General features: G+C 41.1%; 2 protein-coding genes across 3 annotated transcripts in view; one reads left to right on the top strand and one right to left on the bottom strand.

Moving 5' to 3' along the window:
* COL9A1 (collagen type IX alpha 1 chain) overlaps nt 1-14455 on the bottom strand; it is a 97625-nt gene extending 83170 nt beyond the window's left edge. The window contains exon 1 of the mRNA XM_082218285.1: nt 14325-14455. Within this exon, the coding sequence (XP_082074411.1) occupies nt 14325-14425 (101 nt within the window). The 5' untranslated portion in view covers nt 14426-14455. The remainder of the gene's footprint in view (nt 1-14324) is intronic.
* Nucleotides 14456-14590: 135 nt separating this feature from the next.
* Nucleotides 14591-23322, top strand: part of FAM135A (family with sequence similarity 135 member A) — a 56205-nt gene continuing 47473 nt past the window's right edge. The window contains exons 1-2 of one of the 2 annotated variants that reach the window (XM_082218233.1): nt 14591-14721; nt 22611-22697. The gene's annotated coding sequence lies outside the window, so the exon portion shown is untranslated. Of the gene's footprint in view, nt 14722-22596; nt 22698-23322 lie in introns of those variants that run through there. The other variant, XM_082218234.1, reaches the window with a different exon arrangement.

Raw genomic sequence — 23322 nt, 5'->3', positions numbered from 1 at the left:
TTTAACTCTATATATATCTGATCCCAAAATCTTTTTATTTCCTCGCATGTCCACCACATATATATAAAATTGCCTTCTTTTGTTTTACACTTCCAACATGACTTATTTACAGTTTTATACATTCTACCTAGTTTTTCTGGTGTTAAATACCATCGATATATCATCTTTTCTAGGTTTTCTCTAATTGCAGCGCTTGCCGTGAACTTTATTCCCTCATTCCAGAGTTTTGACCATTTTTCATATTCTATACTATGCCCCAAATCTCTAGCCCACTTGATCATAACTTCTTTAGTTTCCTCGTCTTTCGTTTCCCATTCCAATAGTATGTTGTACATCTTAGATAATATTTTGGATTTGCCTTCAATTATTTCAATCTGAAATCTAGACTTCTTTTCATTCATTCCAATTTTCTTATCCTCTGACCATTTTGCATTTATCTGATGGTACTGTAGCCAGCCTGACAGCCTCTCCTTTAATTCTTCATATGGTCTTAACCTCCAGTTATCTTGGGATCTTACCAGTAGGTCTTCATATGTCAATTTTCGCTCTTCCAGGTTTACTTTTTTGATTGATAAGATGTCTGTTGGGGATAGCCACCAAGGTGTTCTCTGTTCTAGCAGTTTCTTATTTTTTTCCCAAACTTCATACAGTGGTTCTCTACCTGTCTAACTGCTGTTACCAGTACCTTGAAAGCAATTTACACAAAGGCCTGGTAATGTCACTTTGCTTGGTTAGGCAGCAAAATGTTTAAGAATGTATAGATCGAACTTATAGATCATAGTTCAAAATTTATATCCATTTAATATTTAATAGTCTTACTGAATACATACAAAATGTTACTTTTGTCTTTTTTCTGGCACTGGAATGAAGAAGTGCCAGACTCCATGAGGCTGAATAACAGTGTTTTATGTAGCATCTTGGGTGCCATTACAGAGGCCCTACCTGAATTGCACTGATACAATAGACTACCTAGGAATGTTTTAGAATAGGCAGCTTTCATGGAAATTTAATGGCAAGAGCAAGAAAACTGGCTTCAGGGTGTATTTATATCAACGAAACAAAGGCAAACCCTGATTATCAGGCTGCCAGGTTGCAATCCTGCACAGGGACACGTGCAGAAGTCTTGTAAGTTTGCACAACGTAAGTAAAGTTTTCATTGCTAAAGAGATCTGATGGACTTGTCAGGCAAAATGATGCAATTCTTTGGTGGGGTGATGTGTATCGTTAGCTTTATTTTTATCTTAATTGTTGGGAGAGTGATTAAATGTAACTCTTAACAGATAACTCTTACTGTGACTAAGTGTCTGTAACTAGATTAGTTGGAATACCTGCCTCAGTTGGTTTAAAAGTTATTGTTTATATTTTGGAGGGTGGGGAAACAACACCACCAAAAAACCCTCCCCCAACTTTTGCATGAAAGTGTGTTAAATTGCATCTAGTAGTGTGATGGAATGGTATAAATGGTATAATGCCATTATCAACACAAGTAGCTAAAAGAATCCTGTTTTCCCATTGGAACATTTACTGACCTATTTCTGCTGTGTTCTCTTGAGCAAACTGATGGAAAAATTGTGCAGTGTCAGTAACATGGCGAGAGGTTTTTTTAAAAAAACAAACCCGTAGTGATTACATCTAAGCCGAGCAAAAACAGATGCAACTCAGAGGTGATAAATAAAAAAAGCTTGGAGGTATGGGGAAACTTCCCTATGAAGAAAAACTGTTAAGAAAGAGGGTGGGTGTGCAATTAAAGAACTTCCACTTTTCTTCTTCTGATATTCCCCCCGCCCCTTTTAAATGTATGTCTTTCTACAATTTCAGACTGGGTATCTTCACTTACCCAGGACTGGTCTACTGTGCTGCCCCCTCCCTTTTCTGCACCTGCATCATCTTACCACCTCAGGATTTAACAGCTTCCTTGTGCTGCATGTGCAGATTAGGCAAGCAGCTTTAATATAAAGGGAGAACTGGGGTTAATGCTTTGTATATATTTAATGGATATTGAAAGTGATGGTTTTGCAGATGCAACATCAAAATGCAGGGAAAGATCTGAGAGGTGTTTTTTTTTTTATTGCTTCTGCTTCTTAAAGAAAGAGAAGCGACCATAACATCAGACAGGTGTGTGTCTGTTTATAACGGTATGTGTTTATATATTATATACTGCAAGGTATCCCACATGATATCTATCCTCCGGATGTTTTGGACTACAACTCCCATCATCCATGGTTGGGACAGATGGAAATTGTAGTCCCAAGCCTTTAGGAGGGTGTGACATTGGCTAGCCCTGCTTTGCAGCTAAAGGTGTTTCGTGTCAGTCTTTTGTTTCACCGATCCTAGGGTGCCACTGTTTTGGAGCAGCAAACACTGCTGTCGGAAGCTCAAGACCATGAAAAGCAAACCAAGTATTTATTCAGAATCTCCCCAGAGCATCCTTCACAGAACATGGAAGCTAGGTCTCAGAGAGTCCATGAGTTGTGGACCATGGCCACTTCTTGACGGGCTTCGCCTTCTCAGCATTCCCACTAGGCCTCTGGCATGTCTGTCACAACCTCATTTACAGCAAATTCCCTTGACTGAAATCTCAAGAGAGTCATATCCAGTTTTTGTATAACTGTACTGTTTTTTTTCTTTTTTAAAAAAAGGTTTATACTGTACTGCAATGAAAATGATCCTTCTTTCTCTGCAAGTAGTTTTTTGGGGGGGAGGGCAGTGATTTTGTTTATGGCAGCAGCCTGATTTGAGAGAAGTTATCAAGTTTGGAGAAACTTGCTGTCACATTATTTTTGGCATAAGGAGAAGAGCTAAACTTATTCTAGATAGGTAATTATGTTTGCCTAGAAATAGCAGAAATTCCAGGAATCGATGTTTTTGCTGGCCCTGTTCATACACACTATACTCTATGGAGTAAAATACTGGAAAAGAGAATTGCATGAACTTCTGAGAAGAAGAGTAACAGCAGAAAACAATTTCACTACAAACCATTCTCAGGAGTACGGAGTTTGGTTTTAACTGATACAAAATATTACCAATGAGATTTTACTATTCATCTGGGGAAATTATTTAGCACATAATAATCCCTAGATAGCCATAGATATAGATATAAAACAGTGTTTTATTCTTCCTGCTACATGTGAAAAATACTATAATATACGTTTCAACCAAATCATAGGGGGTTTGTTTTAATAAAAAAGTTACTATATAGATTAGTGCATATGCAATATCTTTACAGCTGAATGAAAATTGCACCCTTAACTTTCGATAGCCCCATGTAACTGAGTGTGCGCTCCTATACACAAACTATGCTGAGAGGCAGAACAGCCACTGTTTCCTACACCAATTCAGCCTAGAAGGGGAGGGTAAAGCACACTATTGGAACATCCAAAGACAATATTAAAAGAGCAGGCATGCAACAGAGTATGGAAACACTTCCAAAGCCCAGAAATCAGGGGCTGCAACAGAAATGAACAGTGGGGGGGCGTTGCTACTTCCTTTCATGATTCCTAACAGAGAGACCACAGACCTACTTGCTACACTCATATGCAAAACATATACACAACCAAGCGATTAAAAGAATCCATAGTAATTGTAAAACACCAACAAAGATCTACAACCGTTCAAATAGAAGCAAAACTAATAAGCAGATATGACATCACATTATAGAGATAAAATACATTCTTAAAGAATAACCAGACAAGTTTTAACTTGATGAAACCGATATTCTGCTGATGAGTTATACTGACAAGGAGACAGGGATACTCTGGAACCTAAAAACAAATAAAATGCAAGAAAGATATCATTAGGTGCAAGGCACAGAGGAGATTCGGATTTAATTGGAGTAGGCATCTTTCCCACCCGCTGTGGCTTTAGGGCAAAGGATACACCAAACTGAGCAACAAATTACAAGGCAATGTTTTATACAATATTGTTTCAAGCAGATAATTTACATTCAACTTTTGAGAGCAAAATCAATGTTTTTTTAAAAAGAATATTTTCCTCAGTCTATTTTTAAGATAAATAACATAACTGCATTAAGCAATAGGAAGGAAGCCTTGTCAAATATTGATATTCTTTTTCAGCTAATGAAGTATAATATTTCTGAAACTAGATTTCAGTGTGAAAAAAATGTTCATTTATGTTAAATAGGTGGTGTTATAAAAAGCTCAATAAAGGTCCAATTAAACATGAAATCAATTAGTAACAAATGTTCAGCTTAAAGAAAACAAATATTTAAGTCCACATCAAGCCTGGAAACTAGGTTGGTTTCTGTCAGTATCAGAACTAAGCCTGCAATTCTATCCATGTCTACCCAGAAGTAAATCCTCCTGAATTCAGCGAGTGGCACTGTGGGTTAAACCACAGAGCCTAGGACTTGCCAATCAGAAGGTTGGCGGTTCGAATCCCCGCCGATGGGGTCAGCTCCCGTTGCTCGGACCCAGCTCCTGCCAACCTAGCAGTTCGAAAGCATGTCAAAGTGCAAGTAGATAAATAGGTATCGCTCCGGCGGTAAGGTAAACGGTGTTTCCGTGCGCTGCTCTGGTTCACCAGAAAGCAGCTTAGTCATGTCACATAACCCAGAAGCTGTATGCTGGCTCACATAACCCAGAAGCTGTATGCTGGCTCCCTCAGCCAGTAAAGTGAGATGAGCGCCACAACTCTAGTCGTCCGCAATTGGACCAACGGTCAGGGGTCCCTTTACCTTTACCTCCAGGTAGCTGGCGTTAGGACTGCAGCCTAACTGTCCAATCCTACAATCCACTGTACTAGCAAGTTGGTATTTAGGACTAGGACAAATTGCTGCTCCACCAATTCAGTGGTACCTTGGTTCTTGAACGGCTTAATTGATGAACAAATCGGCTCCCAAACGCTGAAAACCCGGAAGTAAGTGTTCTGGTTTTAGAACGTTTTTCGGAAGCCGAATGTCCGACGCAGCTTCCGCTTGAGTGCAGGAAGTTCTTGCAGCCAATCAGAAGCTGCACCTTGGTTTTCAAACGGTTTCGGGGGTCAAATGGACTTCCGGAACAGATTAAGAACCAAGGTTCCACTGTGTACTATTCTTCTTTTGTTACTCTGTTTATTATTTTGCTACTTTTGAAGCTTTTCAGGACCATTGCCTACTGCAGTTGTAAAATTCCAACAGTGCTGGCAACTTGTTCAACACTGCAGAACTGCACATCCTCACCTGCATATACAGTGGTGCCCCGCAAGACGAAAAACTCGCTAGACGAAAGGGTTTTTCGGTTTTGCGTTGCTTCGCTAGACGAATTTCCCTATGGGCTTGCTTTTTTTTTAAAGCCGCTTGAAGAGGCGCAGTTGCGACGGATCGTGCTTCGCAAGACGAAAAACATCGCAAGACGAAAAGACTCGTGGAACGAATTCTTTTCGTCTTGCGAGGCACCACTGTAGTTTTTAACAAGTGACTCTCCTCTCCACTCCCTAATAATGAGTAACCAATCAGAACTCTGCATAGCCTGGCTATGGGCACAAGAAGAAAACATACTCTGTTGAGGATTTTGTTGATTTCTTATATTGACGTTAACTGTACAAAACAAAGGGTAGGAACTGTGTACTGAAATGTACGAAAGTGGTAGAAAGGATATAGACACAAACAGTAGCGGCTGCAGTCAGTGCTGGTCTTGAATGTGCCACAGCCGCCCACTTCAAACTCACTGAGTCAGCATCTCGGTCTAAATTCCCTCACACAGCTGGTGTGATACTTACCTGTGTCATTTTACACCTGCCTGCTCAGAAGCAAACCCCATCGAATTAAATGATATTTGTTCCCAGGTAAATGTGTATGGAATCACAGTCTAAATCAGTGCTCTGAGGTTTGTGGAGGGAAGGTAGCACACATCTAAAATAAATACATGCATGTTGCTTCTAATCGACATGCTAGCCTGACTTCTTGTTCTCCAAGTGTCTTCTAGTTACTGAAAAGAGTGGTTTTATCATTGTAGCTTACTGATGCCACCACCATGGTTTCAGTGTTTTGATTGGAATAGATTTAGCAGCCTTAGTACATGTTTTTGTGGCAACCATTAGCCTATCTTAAATCTCTTCTGGTTGATGCAGATAATGTGGAACTTATTGGATTACATCACAAAGTCTGTGTACATTTCTTCTTATAGAAGTGTAAGATTCTCTGCCTCTCAGTGAAAGGCAGGGATACTTTTTAAAAGTAAATATATATTACAAACATCATTCTTAAATGAGTAAATAAATCTGAGGCAGTTATTTCAGAGAAGACCACTTTTAGCATCCTTTATAATAATAAAAAGGTGGCCTGTACACAGAATGTGCACAAATTGGGAATAGTGGATGAGTGGATGGCAGGACACACTGATTCTCTACATCTGAAGCAGAAGGAAAGATGTGTATGCATGACCACTTTAGTGGCACTGATTTTGACCAATGCAATATTGTATCAAAAACTGAGACACATAAGCACACTTGGGAGAAGTGTACAAGAAGTCCACTTGCAGAAATATGGTAGTTACGTTCCTTCATTTTGTGGGGTCTCAACCAAAGTGCTGTAGTGTTTTCCTATTCCCTTAACAGGAAAGCTTCAAAGATACAGCCAGCAGGGGCCTTTTTAGACTGGAAGTCTGTGAGCCCTTATCACCAATATCTGTAAATCATGGTGAGAGCCATTTTCAGCTGAAGAAGAAGAAGAAGAGAAGAAGAGTTTGGATTTGATATCCCGCTTTATCACTACCCGAAGGAGTCTCAAAGCGGTTAACGTTCTCCTTTCCCTTCCTCCCCCACAACAAACACTCTGTGAGGTGAGTGGGGCTGAGAGACTTCAAAGAAGTGTGACTGGCCCAAGGTCACCCAGAAGCTGCATGTGGAGGAGCGGAGACTCAAACCCGGTTCCCCAGATTACGAGTCTATTGCTCTTAACCACTACACCACACTGGCTCACTGAAGACATGGGCAGCAATGCTAAAGCATTTAAAAATCAGGGGTGGCTAACCTGTGGATCTCCCAATACTGTTAAGTCTCCTTAGATATTCTATTAACGATAAAAAAGAAACTTTGAACAGAGGAGTCAGTATGAAATTAGTGTGTCTTGCTTGCTTTGTGCCCAGAAGGTCATCAGACTCTGGTTCTGGTGGTCTGCCAAGGATATTTAACTCCAGATTAAGGGAATGAGGTGTTAGCAGAGAACTCCCTGACAAGCAATGCTCTGCATGACTGTTAGCAGGACTTCCCAGTTGATTCTCAAAATGGGCGAGGAAGTGCTTTCTTTTGGGAACAAATGTGGCCTTTTCTCACATAAAATCTATCTGCTTTTTTAAAGGGGTGTGCACAACTAGTTAAACTGCTCTTTGGATCTAGGCTCATTAGCATATAGATTATTCAAAATCCTACACTGCCCTATCTATAGAATTTGTATAAAAGCTGAAGACTAAAAAAAACCAGTCACATAAAACGGAACAGCAGGAATCCAAATGTGGTATCCCAAGGCACAAAACGCCCCACATCTACTGGTTGTTTTCTTTAGTTTTGTTAGATATTCCCTTGTTCTAGTATCATAAGGGATGAAAACTTTTCTTCTTCCACACAATTTTAATTTTATATCATGTCCCACCTTTACTCGTGGTTCTTCTATAGTAAAAAGCTGCAAATATTGTAACTATTCCTCATAAGGGAGTTGCTCTAGCCTTTTGACCATTTTGGTGTTCTGATCCTTTCCCATTTCTACAAGATCTTTTCTGAGGTAACATGCACAGTTTTCCAATTCGAATTGCACACCAGCTACAATGGATTATACAAGAATATTTCATACTTATTAGTGCTCATTCGTGTAAGTATTCAAGCTCACCGAATACATGAACACACATTATAGCCTATTATAGTCCCAATTAATAGCCATTTCAATACAAAATTAAGTACAGTGGTACCTCGTGTAAAGTACTTAATTCGTTCCGGAGGTCTGTTCTTAACCTGAAACTGTTCTTAACCTGAAGCACCACTTTAGCTAATGGGGCCTCCTGCTGCCACCGCGCCGCCAGAGCCCGATTTCTGTTCTTATCCTGAAACAAAGTTCTTAACCTGAAGCACTATTTCTGGGTTAGCGGAGTTTGTAACCTGAAGCGTATGTAACCTGAGGTACCACTGTACACCTATGCTCATTGAAATGGAGGTGCTTGGATTTGCCTAACTGCATAAAACGCAGCTGTAAACTGCGTTGAATGTGCCATTCAAAGGCACATTGTATTTACCAATGTGATTTCATTCAAGTCAGTATAGTAGATTAATAGTGCAATCCACTGACTTACTTCCAGGTAAACTATGTAATCGGCTGCAGCCATAGTCTAAAATCCTGAATAAACTTACTAGGGAGTAAGCCCCATTGAACACAGCACAACTTACATTGAAGAGAGCAGGATTTCACTGTTGGGTTTTAATTCCTGGGTTCTTCCAGTCCCTTTCCTGAAACTGACAAATAGTGTGCAACTTAACTGGCACACCACCTGAATGACCCATTTTAAAAGAAGCTCCAATAGGTCTTTAAATAAACTAGCATAGATTTAAAATACTGTATGCCCGAATTGTCTCTGCTAGAGTAAGTCAGTACACCATCTCCCCTGGAAGGAAAATAAAAGCAAGAAGGCAAGACAGGTTTTATTGTAGCATGGGAGAAAATAGTTCACACAATAACTTGACCTACTTCACATTCTCTTTATCAGCTGTTCTTTGTACTGCAGTACTGGAGGCTAGAACACATACTACCCATTTCCCTTCCACTATCCTAATTTTGTTTTACTGCTAAATGCAGAAAGTGCTCTGCCAGGATAGAATCATGAAAGACAGATGAGAAAGGACTCTTGTGGTGAAAAGGCATTGTAGATTTTTTAGCTGCATGATTCCCAACAGTGAAGTTTGAAAAATTTAAACGCAGAAAAATGGAACAACTACAACTCACATCAAAGCCCCCACACAAAATTCACTTTCTTGTTTAGATAAAAAACAACAACTTTATGTACAGTATAGACTTTAGAATGATTATCCAATATTGTGATATTTTGTCTAATAGTTCTGATGTTGTAATAGGGAGGAGAAGAGCTACCCAGTAGATTTAAGTGGTATTAACCACGACCAAGCTGAATGAAATCTACTTCTAATAATTATACACAAACAAGTATCAAAGCAACGTCAATTACAACTGTGCAGGGCCACTATATACATCACAATTATGAAAAGCAGCTCTCCAAATACTGTAGATAGCACATGCAACGTGCATTAAACACACAATGATGTGAAGTGCAAAAAAAATATAGCCAGTGTTACAAACTTAATATAAATACAATAAGTACACAACTTCTGTGCATTTAACTTGCATGCATTCGGCTTTATGCATGTGGCCAAAAAATAAAAATAAATTAAAAAGCACAGAAAAGAGTCATGATTCCTGGAAAAATGACTTTAGCAGTCCGCCACTGAACCCAATGTGTTTTGACTATATGCTATCAGTACACATAACTGATAGCTGTTTCACTGCTAAAAAACATTACAGAACATTAACCTACACTGGGTGATATCCAACTTTCACCAATTCCCTCTTTGCACATTTCCCCTTGGGCCCACCCCCAATCTGTTACAGTACCGTATTTTTCGCCCTATAGGACGCACCGTCCCATAAGACGCACCTAGTTTTTTGGGGGGGAAATAAAGGGGAAAAAAATATTTTCCCCCCCAGGCGCGGGGCTGGGGAAGCCCGAGCTTCCCCCGACCCCAGCCCCCAAACAGGCAGCTCTCTGCAAGCCGTGGGAGCCCAGCGGTGGCTCCCGCTGCTTGAGGAGAGATCCGCGAAGCCTGGACGCGCTGAGATCAGCGTGCGCAGGCTTCGGGATGCCGGCAACTCTCCCCAAGCAGCGGGAGCGTTCCCACTGCTTGAGGAGAGGTCCGTGAAGCCTGGAGAGCGAGGGGGTTGGTGCGCACCTACCGCTCTCGCTCTCCAGGCTTCAGCGAAAGCCTGCATTCGCCCCATAGGACGCACCCACATTTCCCCTTCATTTTTGGAGGGGGAAAAGTGCATCTTATAGGGCGAAAAATACGGTATGTTAGGGGGCACTTCAAAACAGCATGGTTTTTGTGTTTATTTGGTAGCTGACAACTGAAGCTAAAGGACCTTACATTTGCAGCTCCCTGTGCTGTAGTGAGTAGAAAGGAGCAGCTATTCTTTAAAAACTTTATTTAAGTATTCAACCATGCTGTGTTGTTGTTTTTTACAGGTGTGAACAAACAAATCAAATCAGAGCAAAATAGCAGTACCTTGGGTTACATACGCTTCAGGTTACATACGCTTCAGGTTACACACTCCGCTAACCCAGAAAGAGTAAATATATAAATATATATTTATTTCCAATAAATTTAAAAGTTGGAGCAACTAAATTTTGATTTGCGAAAGCTTCTTGGGTTTGTATATTAATCTAGATGACACTCACAAATTATTTAATTGATACACACAATTGATGGGCATAATGACTCAGTGGTGTTTCTTCATATATGAAAACTGGATATGACTTCACAACAGATTGATAGTTTATGATGAGGATTTAATCGAAACAGATTTTGCTGCCTATCCATCCTCATATTTAATTATGCATCTTTCTTTTCACTGATGGCATAATTAACAATATGAATCTACAGTTATTCTAAAGCACTTTTTAACCAATGAATCTACTCTTATCAATTATGAATGTGTATATTCAATTTTAAAACTGGCAATTTGCTTATGTTTTACATCATTTTGCGTTAAATGTTGAATGTATTGTCTATTTTAGGGGCTGAGAACATAAAAGAGTCCTGCTGGATCAGGCCAAAGGCTCATCTAGTCTAAGCACTCCGTTTTCACAGCAGCCAACCAGATTAATTTGTAACCATTGTGACATTTATCATTTCTATTATTTATTTATTTTATTTATTTCATAAAATGTATACACTGCTTGATTGTAAAAAAAACCCAAAAACTCAAGGCAGTTTTCAAAAGGCAAAACAATTTATATTTATTTATTTAGAAAAGTTATAGTTTCATTTGCTTCTTCTGAATTTTTCGGTTTATTGTAACAGATTAAAATAATTTTTCTGATAGTTTGCACAGACAACGCTTGTTATTGGACAACTGAAGAACGAAGTGAATGACTAAATTCAAATTGTATACTGCTCTGCACAATTCCCAGGGCTGGGAATCAAGCAGGCGGCCTGTTTTAAATGAGATTGCACTCCCTTGGGTACGTACTCCTAAACTCCATATTGTTACTGGAAACCCAGGGGTAAGTCCAGCTGCTGTAAATCATGCTCTAGTAATTTCCTGTATAAAACTATTGCAATGTGCTCTGAAGATGGTTCAGAGGTTGCAGGTAGTACAAAAAGCAGTACCTCGGAATCTTGTTGGGTTTTATGCCTAGAGACCAGATAATATTTGGTCCTCAAAGATTGGCACAGGCTTATTATTATTATTATTATTATTATTATTCCCCACCTTTTCCCCTGAAGGGTACCTCAAAGCGGCTTGCAGATAAAACAGGAACAGCTATTTATTACTGACCTAATTTTGGTTTGGACATACTGTATAAAATCCTAAACGGCTTGGGATATGATTGCCAGAGGGAGCCCCTCTCTCTATACTTGTGCCTTCAGATCTGCTGGGGAGTTCCAGTGCAAAATGAAGTCTGAGAGCTGATGACCCGTTGGAGGAATGTCTCAGCCCAGTGCACTGGTTGTGGAACACACTTTCTCCAGAGGTTTGGCTGGCAACAACATTGTTTAGCTCGAGGCTCCAGTTGAACAATCACCTCCTTGTTCAGCCCCTTTAAAGGTGAGGTTCAGGCTTGTGTATTAGGAAATGGACAGATTGCTGATGATCTTACTGTGCTTTATGTTTATTGTTTTGGGTTTTTGTTGCTGCCCTAGGGTCTTATGTCAAAGAGCAGCATAGAAATTACAGTGGTACCTCTGGTTGCGAACGGGATCCGTTCCGGAGCCCCATTCACATCATGAGCAGAACGCAACTCATGTCTGTACGTGCCGCGATTTGCCGCTTCTGCATATGCATGTGACATCATTCTGAGCGTCTGCGCATGCAGTAAAACCCAGAAGTAACCCATTCCGTTACTTCCGGGTCGCCGCGGGACGCAACCTGAAAAGACGCAACCTGAACCGAACGTAAGAAGAGGTATGACTGTATAGTCTATATACAGTAATTGACCTTTTTTTAAAAAAAAAATTCTTTATCCTGGAACATCCAAGAGTGTCTATAATTACCATATTAAAGGGAGAAATCAAGTGACAGCAACGACCAAACAAACAGCACAGATATCTATAAAAACGTTTTAAAGTGGAAACCAGGTCAATTCTTGAACCTTCATGAAACATTTGACTGTCTTCAAATAAAATGTCGTCAAATGACCAGCACTCAGCCCTGGTTGTTTGCAATAGTTGTGCATCATTCCACGCGAGGGAAGAGGAATGTCCAGCACAGGAAACGATATGCCAGAAAGCAAACCAATGTATATGTACTGTAATATATACAGCGCAGGAATGCTTCCAACAGCAAGTGAGTGACTCAGCCATAATACTATGGCTTTGATCCAGAGATGTCTTAGGCGGATGATCAAGCACTTCCACAAGACAGCATCCTGAATTCCTCCCATTCTCCCATCTTGTTGGAGCCCATTGTGCCCCATCCCCCACAGTTCCAGACGGTCCAGCGACCTTCAGGAGCGGCTCTGTTAAGACGTAGTTGTGGGGGAGGTAGGGGTAAAGGAGCCAGGAAAGCCCCACCACATGAGTGGCGTTCCATTCTTTTATAATCTGGATTCAAACCACTAGTGTAGCTGGGGGGCATACTGGGTGGCAACTTACTGCAGGCGCAGCACTTACCACAGTGCCTGCAGTGCACCCGAGCCATGTGTCTTACTGTTTGAAAGTGCAATACAGTGGTACCTCTGGTTACGTACTTAATTCATTCCAGAGGTCCATTCTTAACCTGAAACTGTTCTTAACCTGAAGCACCACTTTAGCTAATGGGGCCTCCTGCTGCTGCTGCGCCGCCGGAGCACAATTTCTGTTCTCATCCTGAAGCAAAGTTCTTAACCCGAGGTACTATTTCTGGGTTAGTGGAGTCTGGAACCTGAAGCGTATGTAACCTGAAGCATATGTAACCCGAGGTGCCACTGTAATGAATTTCACATCACTTCTAGCTCCCCTCCCCGCCACCGTATTAGCTACAGCACTATACCCAGGCATAATATGCACAGGTATTTTAGAAAAGAAGAAGCAATTGCCACTACAGTATTCACATAAAACACAAAGATCAAACACAGCTGGATTGAAAGACAGGGGAAGCTACTGTATTAATATGACAAAACCACAAAATAATCAAAACAATGAGAATAACTCAAAGGCATTCCAAAGTGAATCACTACCATCAAGTCCCTAACTTTTACCATCTTTCCCCCCAAAAAAATCAACAAAAGACATCCTGCTAAGCTGCTCCCATCCATATGGTTCAGCGTTATTTTTGTTATATTACTCCCAAAAAATCTATTTATAGTTGAGAATACCTAGTTTTATTTCACACTGGCCATGACAATTATTTTCAACAAAAGGCCTACATGCCACCATAGCTTTTCACACATATTTCAGTCTGAGCACAGTCCAACTCGGGTTGCTCTTTTTATTCAACCTATTCTTCACAACTCAGTCATGCCACAATTCACTAGGGGGTCTCAGACAAACCACTAGCTCTTAGCTTTCATTTTTCCATCTGTAAATACTGAGAGATAATATCTAGCTACTTTACACAGTGGGTTTCAGAATTACTGGAAAAGTATACAGTATGTGATATGGTTTGAATACAGTACTCTAAAGTGCAATGTAGCTACCCATATTCTCTATTGTAACTAGTTATATGACTTCTCTTGCATCAGATAGAATGGGTCTGTACAACAAAACCACCCATGAAGGAAAATTCTGTGTTTACAAGCCACCTGTAGGGCTAAGAATATGTATGCTAGAACTTGTTTCTGACAAGGCAGTGCTTAAGCATTCTCATTTGCAAAAATTCTTATGGCGAAACCCTTATCAGCTTCTCAGGTTTTTGCTTGTTTTTTCTGGTGCTACATCTTGATTAGAAGGGAAAGGTAGATTGTTGGTTGCGTGTGGTTTGTTGGGAGAGAACATTCCTAAATCCTTAAAAAAACACCTTACTGGAGAGAACCCTTTCAAGTGTGACTTGGACTCTTGCTCCCGAGATTACTTTCTTGCGGTATCTAATCTGCCTGACCCTTTTGAACATTTAGAGAATATTTTTGAGAATTTACCTTCTCCTTCCTATATCGCGCCTGTGACTCACGCGGTGATCTTGCTGCTTTGCACTGCCCTCCCTTTTTTGTTTTTTGTTTTGCTTTCTGGGAATGTTCATGCCTTGTGCAATTAAAAGTATCTGCTGAGAAGGCACTTTGCAGAGAGACTTTTCGAGGGCCGGCTTGCGCTGCAAAAGAAGCCAGTAGGTGGTGTGTCTTGGCCTAACTGCGCTGCGGCTGCTTGCAAGAACTCTTGAAGCCCCTGCACAGGTTCACTGGTCTTCCCAAGGAAAATTTGCATGCAGGGAAGACCTCCGATGAGAAAAAGCCGGGGGCCAGGCAGGTGAAGGGAGGCGGAGAAGGAGGAAGAAGAAGAGGTGATCATCTTTCCGCTTTCTGTTTGGCCGGAGACCAAGTAAGGGAGAACGACAAGGCGACAAGTAGCAGTCGCGGCAATCCCCAAATGTGCCTCGAGGGACAGTTTGCATTTGCTCTTCTTGTTGTTGTTTTCTCCACCCTCCCACTTATTTGCTTTTTGTTTGTTTGTTTGCCTGCCGGTGGGGGTGGGAGAGCAGCAGAGCAGCAGCAGCCCGCCGACCCACACTGTGTGTAGCCCAACCGGTGCCTCGCACACAGCAGCAGCAGCAGGGGGAGCTCGAGCTGGGAAGGGAGCAGCCAGCAAGCAAGCAAGCAGCGGCAGGCGCAGCAGCAGGAGGAGGATCTTAGCAGAGCTAAGATCTCCAGGAAAGCGGGAGCGGCTGTAGGGAATCTCGGAGATCAAGCGCCGCCACAGTCAGAGGAGAGCCCTCGAGGAGGATGCCGCAGTCGCCCTTCCTCCCTGCCTAACTCCCTGCCAGCCCTCGCCAGCGGCGGCCGCCTCCTCCTCTCACTGCTTGCTTGCGAGTAGGAAGCAGCGGCGGCGGTCGGGCGGTCGCGGTGTTGGTGGTGGCCGCCGGCGGAATCTACTTGCTCCTAGCCGCTTTTCCCAGGCGAGAGCAATAGCAGCGGCAGGAGGAAGAGGAGGAGGGCGCGCGCGGTCGGAACGCGGGCCGCCCTGCCGGCCGAGCGGGGCGCCGGCGTCGGATGCCTGCGTTACGCCACTCCGGGGCTTCTGTTGAGGCCTGGGCTCCTCTGGAAGCGGCGGCAGCGGATAGGAGCGTCGAGTCGGGAGGAGGAGGAGGTGGTGGTGGTGCCGGCAGTGAGAGGACCGACAGGTAGTCGCCTCTCCCTGGGGGAGGCCGGTGTCCGGTGCTGCTGCTGCTGCTTTCCCTCAGGTGAGTCGGCGGGGCTTGTGAATTAGGTGTCTGTGTGGAGGGAAAACCTGCGACGGAGCAGGGCGTCGTTGGAGCTGAGGTGGATGTTTCCTGCGCCTCTTAGAAGGTGAACAGGAAGGGGAGCAGCTGGGAAAGATGTGTGGAGCGTTTAGAAGCCTCATTAAAAAATAAATAAATGTAAAAAGCACTTCCTTTTTACTCCAAGCAGAAGTGAGCGTCTCTGTGTGAATGTGTGTGTGTGTGTGTGTGTGTGTGTGTGTTTGTTTGTTTTCGTTTTCTCTCCGGAGTCAGTCCGGCCCAATCCAGTCTTATCCCACTCCAATCGAATCCTCTTTAGTTTGGTTGAAAGCCTCAGCTAGAAGGGAGCCAGTAAACCCCTGGCAATTCGTGTGTTTCGTTTTACCTTTCTCTTTTTCTGTTTGTGCTCTATTTTTAAACCTCGCGAGAAACCAGGAAACTTGTCCTATTTCTCTAACAGGTTCCCCACGCATCCTGCGTGAATTCTAGGGTACCAGGGTGTTCATTGGGTGGGTGGGTGTTTTATTTGGGGGGGGGAAGAGTTGTCCTATTTTAAATAACTTACACATTGTTGTTGTTTAGTAGTTTAGTCATGTCCCACTCAACTTACACATACCTCTCTATAATTCAGCAGGGCAACCATGACTGAGAACCATTTGTGTCATTTTATATTAAAAATCAAACCTTAGTCTTGTTTTTGTTCAGTGATATCACCAAGGCGTTTTGACCTTGGATGTACATTTCTTTATTAGTTCATTAATCTAAAGGAGTAGGAGAGGCATGGCCGCTTCATTCATTGTACTGTAGCCAAGTACAACTTTACTAAGTGTTACCGGTGATTATAACACTTCATGCTGTTCTACCACTTTTTCCTCCCTCCAGGGCCCTCAAGTATGTCTTTCTATCAATGCAAATTCCTAACATTCCTAATGTAATATGGTGTCCTCGGTTTAACTCTCGAAGCTACCCGATACCTCATAAAAATAAGTCAAGCTTTTTGCTGGTATATAAAGCTTTTTAGGGGCTGTACACGAAGTCTTTGCCAAGTCCATATGGACTACATTAGTTAATGGACTGCAAAAACTTCACTTGGGTGTACTTAATAATATTAAGTTGGCCCCCTTGTTTTAACTACTAAAGCATATTCTCGTTTAGAACATGAAGTACATAATGGAATAATCCCATACACAAGAAGCTGTCATAAAGGAAGACGGTGTAAGTTTAAGCCAGTGTAAAGTTACACCAGATCCAAACTCCATTTAGCAATGGAGCTACTTCTAGCTAAGCCAGCCTAAGACTGGCAGAGGGAAAATAAGCCTTGGAAATAGTGTTTGACCTATACTACATTGCCAGATCTTGCACCAAGCTGAACAGGAATAGGATCCAGCCTCAGTCCTCCTACTTTGGACCCATGCCTGGAAAACCCCTTCTTCTAGGGCTTATGCAGGCTTAAGATATGCCAAGCTTGCCTTGGCTCAGTCACCTGGTTCCTGGCTGAGCCAGGATAAGGGGGATACTCTGGCATAAATATTGCTGAGCAAAGGATGGGGGAGTTGATTTAGTGGGTTAGGATCTAGCAGATCTCTGGCTGAAGTAGGAAGTTCTCAAAGGGCTATGATGATTTGAGAACTTCCTACTTCAGCCAGAGATCTGCTAGATCCTAACCCACTCATCCTGGTAGATCTTGCTTTAGAATTTCTATGTACTGTAGGCAGCTGCTTTGTACTGAGTCAGACCTTTGGTCCTTCCAGGCTGTCACTAATTTCAAGTGAGATTCAATTGCATACCAGCAAATCCGGGTTGTACCATTAAAATCCATTTGACACACTTGCTCAACAGACTCACCCCGTCCATTGGTAAGTGGTGGGGAAATGCCCTGGGAAGTGTGGGATAACAATTGCTTGAAGCACTCATATAACCTCCCTGCAAACAAATCAGAATGAATACTCAATAAACAGATCATCTGGAAGCAACCCTAGTTCAGTATTAGCTGTGCTGCCTGGTAGCAACTCTCCAGGGTTTCAGACAAGAATCTTTCCTGGCCCTACCTAGAGATGCTAGGAATTAAACGGGGATCTCCTACATGCAATGTATGTGCTCTACTACTGACCCTTTCTCTTTCTTTTTATACATTACCTGTTTTCTTAAAGAGTACACATGTGCCAATTGGATAAGCAACAGTAGCTGTATGTTAATCAAAATCCAACTGTATTTTGGAGGTTTTTTATGGCTACCTTTTTTTTTAATTGTTTCTTAACCATTGATAGATCCACCCTAGCACATAAGCTGCACAAAATTAATGCTTGTGCAAAGCATTATTTATTTTGTGTGGCCTATGTTAAGGTTACCAGATTGTTTTCAATGAATCCGGGGACACTTTTCAACTTCAATGGATTTTATACGGGGACTGATTTGTAAATCCGGGGACTGTCCCCGGGAAATGGGGACGTCTGGTAACCTTAGCCTATGTGCCATATATAGCACATGGATAAACAAAGATGGGAAGTGCTCAGAGGCTAAGGCTGTAAGCAGGTGACATTTTATTCTAGAACTAGTCCATAAGAACAGAAATCCAGAATCCACTGTTGGACCATAAATTCATTATAACCCACCAAAATGTTATGAAACTTTCAAATTTTTAAGTTCTCTGCATCTCTTCCTCAAGATATTATGCAAATTGGAGTAGGGAAATGAGGAAAGAAAGAAAAAAGTACAAAAAGTAGTCTGGATGTTGTAGCCATGGGGCCACCTTGTAAACTCAGTTCCCAGATGGTATTGTGGTCTGAAATAAAACCTATAGAGGTGCTACAAATATCAGATTACACACATAGTATTCTGGGATAAAGGAACAATGGCCGCCCCATATTTCTCGGAAGTTAAAGTCTGGTTTGTAATTCAGATTGTCCAAAGCATTAAATGAAACACACAAGTTTATGGGTAGGCAGAGTGTGGAAATTTTTTAATTTAGTAAAGGTGGGTATTGCCGCATTTTTCGCCCCATAGGATGCACTGGCCCATAGGGCGCACCTAGTTTTTTTTTGGGGGGGGGGAATGCTTCGGGATGCAGGCAGCTCTCCACAAGCCGTGGGAGCCCGGCGGGAACTCCCGTGGGCTCCCAAGGTTTGCAGATAGCTTCCTGAACCTGGAGAGCGAGAGGGGTCGGTGCGCACCAACCCCTCTCGCTCTCCAGGCTTCAGCGAAAGCCTGCATTCGCCCCATAGGACGCACACACATTTCCCCTTCATTTTTGGAGGGGGAAAAGTGCGTCCTATAGGGCGAAAAATACGGTACTTCTGGTTAGTTTGCTTAAGTATATGAAGTGTCTCATGTGTCTCTTGAAAAATAGAACGTGGTTTAAAAGGAAAGTGGAACTCAGTGCAAGCAAATCTAATGCCCATATTTACAGAGATGGTCTGGGAATAAAGCCAAGCTATATTTTTTATGTCTGAACTTGCTGTTTGGTGCACCTGATTTGCAAATTGCCACCAGATTAGTACCTGAAACCATGGCTGATTTGCAAACCATAGTTTTAGCATAGTAAAGTTTGGTGTATTCAAATTTATGTGCTATACTTTAGGGTGTTCTGCTGTCAGAGTCTACTGTTTGGGATAGCATCTGGAATTATTGGGGGAGGAAAGAGGGAAATGACACAAACCATGTTTTGGCTTTGGTCATAATTTACTTTTAAGAGAATATATTTTGATTTAACCCATAAGTCAAACACGAGTTTCAAAGGCTCCTTTTCTAGGTAACAGATAAAACTATGGTGATGCTTTTCTTTTTTACATCTATGCTTAAGTATTGTAAATTAAAAAATAAGCTATATATTATAAATGTTTTGGGAATGTATCTTTCTCCTTTAACAATTATATGATTCCATATCAATCATGTACTTGTCTATTTTGATTTTTGAATTTGTTGGTAGTTTTAAAATTGTTTATAGAGTTTTTTTAATGATTAAGTGCTATATATACTTTGATGGTGAATTAAAAAAAAGAATTCTTTTGAGTGAGGTGGGACTTGATCTGTACACATCTCCCAACTTGAATATTACTGTAGTATGTACTTAAAGCTTTTCCTGTCCATTTTTAAAAAGTTTTTTAAATATAATTTTAAGCTTTAGGCTAGTTAATTTAAGCAATTGGTTTCCAGTTTGTGATTTATGGAATCCTGGGCATTCCATATCAGGGATTCTCCTACAAAACAAAACAAACAAAATCAGCAGTAAACAAGCTGCTCTGCAAAACAATGTGTCCTCCTTTTCCAATATTCCCATTGCAATGTATAGCTTCTGAAGAGAGCTGGATGTGTTCTGAATAGTGTACTCAGTTTGTGAAGGGGAATGGCAAAACACAATAGGCAGAAACTGAATGTGCTCCCTAAAACATAACACAAAATCCTATTGAGTGCTTTGGGGTTATGTGACAAGGGTTCCTTGGCAAAGGTGTTTGGAAAAGGGTTCCCTGAAGTTAGAATATTTGGAAACCACACCTTCCATGTTCACAAAAGAGTTGGCCTATCAGAATACTCTATATATTTTCAGAGAAAACTGATGCAAAAGCTCTCATTGACTTCTCTAGAGGCTTAACCTTACATTTCTATTACTTGGGAGATTTTTTCAAAACAAAACAAAACCCCAACAACCCTACTGTATTCTGTTTCTAGTTTATAATGGGCTGCAAGGGTAAAGTATGAAGAATGGACTTTTTAACAATTTATTCATAAGAACATAAGAAAAAGCCCTGCTGGAGGAAAGCCATCTGCTCCAGCATCCCGCTTCCTACAGTGACTAACCAGACTCCTATGAGAAACCTGTAAGCAATACATGGGTGCAGTACCCCACTGTTTAATGACAGGTGTGCTTCTATTTTAATAGGTCAGTTTAATCAGCTTCGCTGTACTTCCTATTTAACAAGTCAGTTGATATGTGCTTGTATAGGTAGGAAACAGAATCAGTTGGTAGTGACACAACTTGTTTTAGTCTAATTTATTGAGATTTTTAACCTTCACATTGTTTTTAAAATACAGTTATAAATTTTTAGTGATAATCTTACTGCTTTATCTTTTTTGTAACCCCCTTTGAGGTTTTTTCTACCCACCCACTCTCTCTCTCTAACTAAATGAGGATTTTGAGGGTGTGTGGCTCCCCGCCCCATGTACTATTAGGTCAGAACAGTGTGTTACAGGCAACATGGGAAAACTTTAGCTAACTATGGTCACTTTTTCTGCAGATGTCATTTGATGGGGGATAAAGTTGCTTCCTTGTTTTTATATCCTTTTATATCCCTTCTTTAACTTCTTTGCCTGTTTTGTTCAACCACAACAGAATCTTTGAATGGTCATCGTGCAGAGTCACATTATTTTGTGCAAGAGCTTAATTAAGATAGCCAAGAAGGTTGGAGCTATTTGTGCCATTTCAATGAAACTGAGGATAAATCTGCTTAAACAGCTTTCTTTTCAGATGGTTATTGGAGCATTTTGCAGTCCTACCACCTTTTTCTTTTATTAGTCTTAATTTGGTCACTTTTAGTGACTAATACTGTAGAAAATACCGATTTCCCAATTCAGGGTTGATTTTTCAGCACATAGACCTTTTTAATCTTAACCAGGCATTATGCTGCAGTCTGAAGAAAGAATGGGCAATATAGTCTGCCTATTTCCCAGAGCCAAGTATTGATACTGAATTTGGAGCCAACATAATCCACTTGGATCAGAAATGCCATCTAAATGCCATTTCAAGATTTTTAAATTACATTTTATTTTCTGCTGAGCTGTATGCTTTCCACGGGACACAGGAAAGGGGATGGAATTATACCTTAGAATAATATGCTGTTTGTAACAAAGCATTTATCAGAGGTCTTGTAGCTATAGCTATAGCTGGAGCTAATAATCCTGTGCCTTTAGGCCAGTTCAGATCCCAAATCTACAGTTAAATAATAGTTTAGCTTGCCAAATTAAGCTGTATTTCCTATATGAGGCCACTGGGAAACACCAGTAAAAACTGCTTGCCACTTTGCAGCAAGTGAAGGTGAGGAGGTAGGAGAACTATATCTGGTTTGTTCAGTGCAGTGTAATACTGCACTGTAATACAGTGTGAGTGTAATACAATTAATGGAAACCGTTAATTTCAAACCAACTTTAAGCCATAGTTTGAAATCTTGGTTTGTGGCTAATCCATAACACATGGTATAGGTATTCAGATAAAAAGTTAATGACAACTAATGAATACATTTAGCTTAAACATGGCATATTATGCATTACAGTATTTGCTGACAAGTAACATATTTGCAACTTTGATGCACCCCTTACAAGTGTGTAGGGGGGTATCCTGTGAAAAGTTAATGGGGAACAGGACACCCCTACCCCTTATCCTTTCAGCAGTAAAAAAAAAAGGCCTTTAATCTCCTATATATTGTGTGCTAGATGGATGTAAACATTGCAGAACCTGAACATTTGTTGTGTATATAATTGCAGTGTATTAACTGGTTGCTTTTTCAAACCATTCCAAAGACATATCAGCTGCTTTCCATATACAGTACAACCCTTTTTATGCTTCCTTTAACTTAGTGAACTTTGTGACTTCAGTGGGACTTCACATTAAAGCATAGCTTAAAGCAAACTATAGGTCAACATGAATGAGCAGCATGTTAGTCGTACTCCTCAAAGTTCCAGAGGTTCTCCTTCCCTGTTTCTGCTGTGGAAAGAACAAGCTTGTCGTTGCCCTCCAAGCAACCCATAGTTACAATTTCTGGTTTATTTGGGGAAAACAAACCATGAGCCTGGGTTTGAGCAACACAGGCATCTTTACAAGCAGGGGAGGAATGCTTTGGGAACTTTTGAGCAGTGCACATTAACATGCTGCTCATTCATATTAAAACTTAGTTTGCTTTAAACTATAGTTTAATGACACTAGTGAACTGGGTGATTGGGAATTAAAGAAAATAAGAGCACCAATTTCTGTGTAGATGGCTTGCATTCAGGTGTACAATCATCTGATTTCTTTTTCTTGCAGAGCAAGCAGTATGCACTTGACTGCAGAAATTAGGAACTGGAAGACTGCGTATTAGCTTTAATCAAAATGGATTATTTATTACTAGAGGTAAAAAGGAATCTTGTTTTTTTTAAAAAAAAATAGTTTTGTGTCCAGTTCTGTAACATGCCTGTATAACTCCCATTACATCTTTAGTATTACATTATATCAATGAGGAGAGGATATTCCACTTTAAATTTTAAGTTTTCCCTACTGAAGTGGCAGTCCTATTCAGGAGAAATAATGTTCAGTCTAATGTTAGAAATTTAGGGCTGTATCCAGTGCTGCAACTCAACTGGCACAACAGCCTTCTGTGTCCAGTGGAACTTCCTCTCCTTAGTGGATTTTGAGGGCATATATGGGGAGGGGAGAGGGAAAGAAAGACCCATGGCACCAGCAGAGCTCATTTTTATGTTACTTGTGGTGTATGAAATGTAGATGATTACAATAGAAACTGATAACATGCACTTGATATGTGGGTTATGCAACAGTATGTTGCAATGTATGCCCCTTTGCTATCACCCAGCTTTTCCTAATCTTCTTTTCTTGCTAAGCATTCTGTGGTAACTGAAGGTGACTGAGCACGTTCACTACTCATTGAGCTGGTTGGGGCAGCTGTACCCTTGAGTTGTTGTTTTTTTAAAAAAAAATGTTCTGCATGTATGTTACTTTTTTTTAAAAAAAACACCAACAG

Source organism: Podarcis vaucheri (assembly GCF_965113315.1).
Source record: "Podarcis vaucheri genome assembly, chromosome: 3".
Taxonomy (NCBI): Eukaryota; Metazoa; Chordata; class Lepidosauria; order Squamata; family Lacertidae; genus Podarcis; species Podarcis vaucheri.
This window is presented reverse-complemented; position numbering and strand designations above follow the sequence as displayed.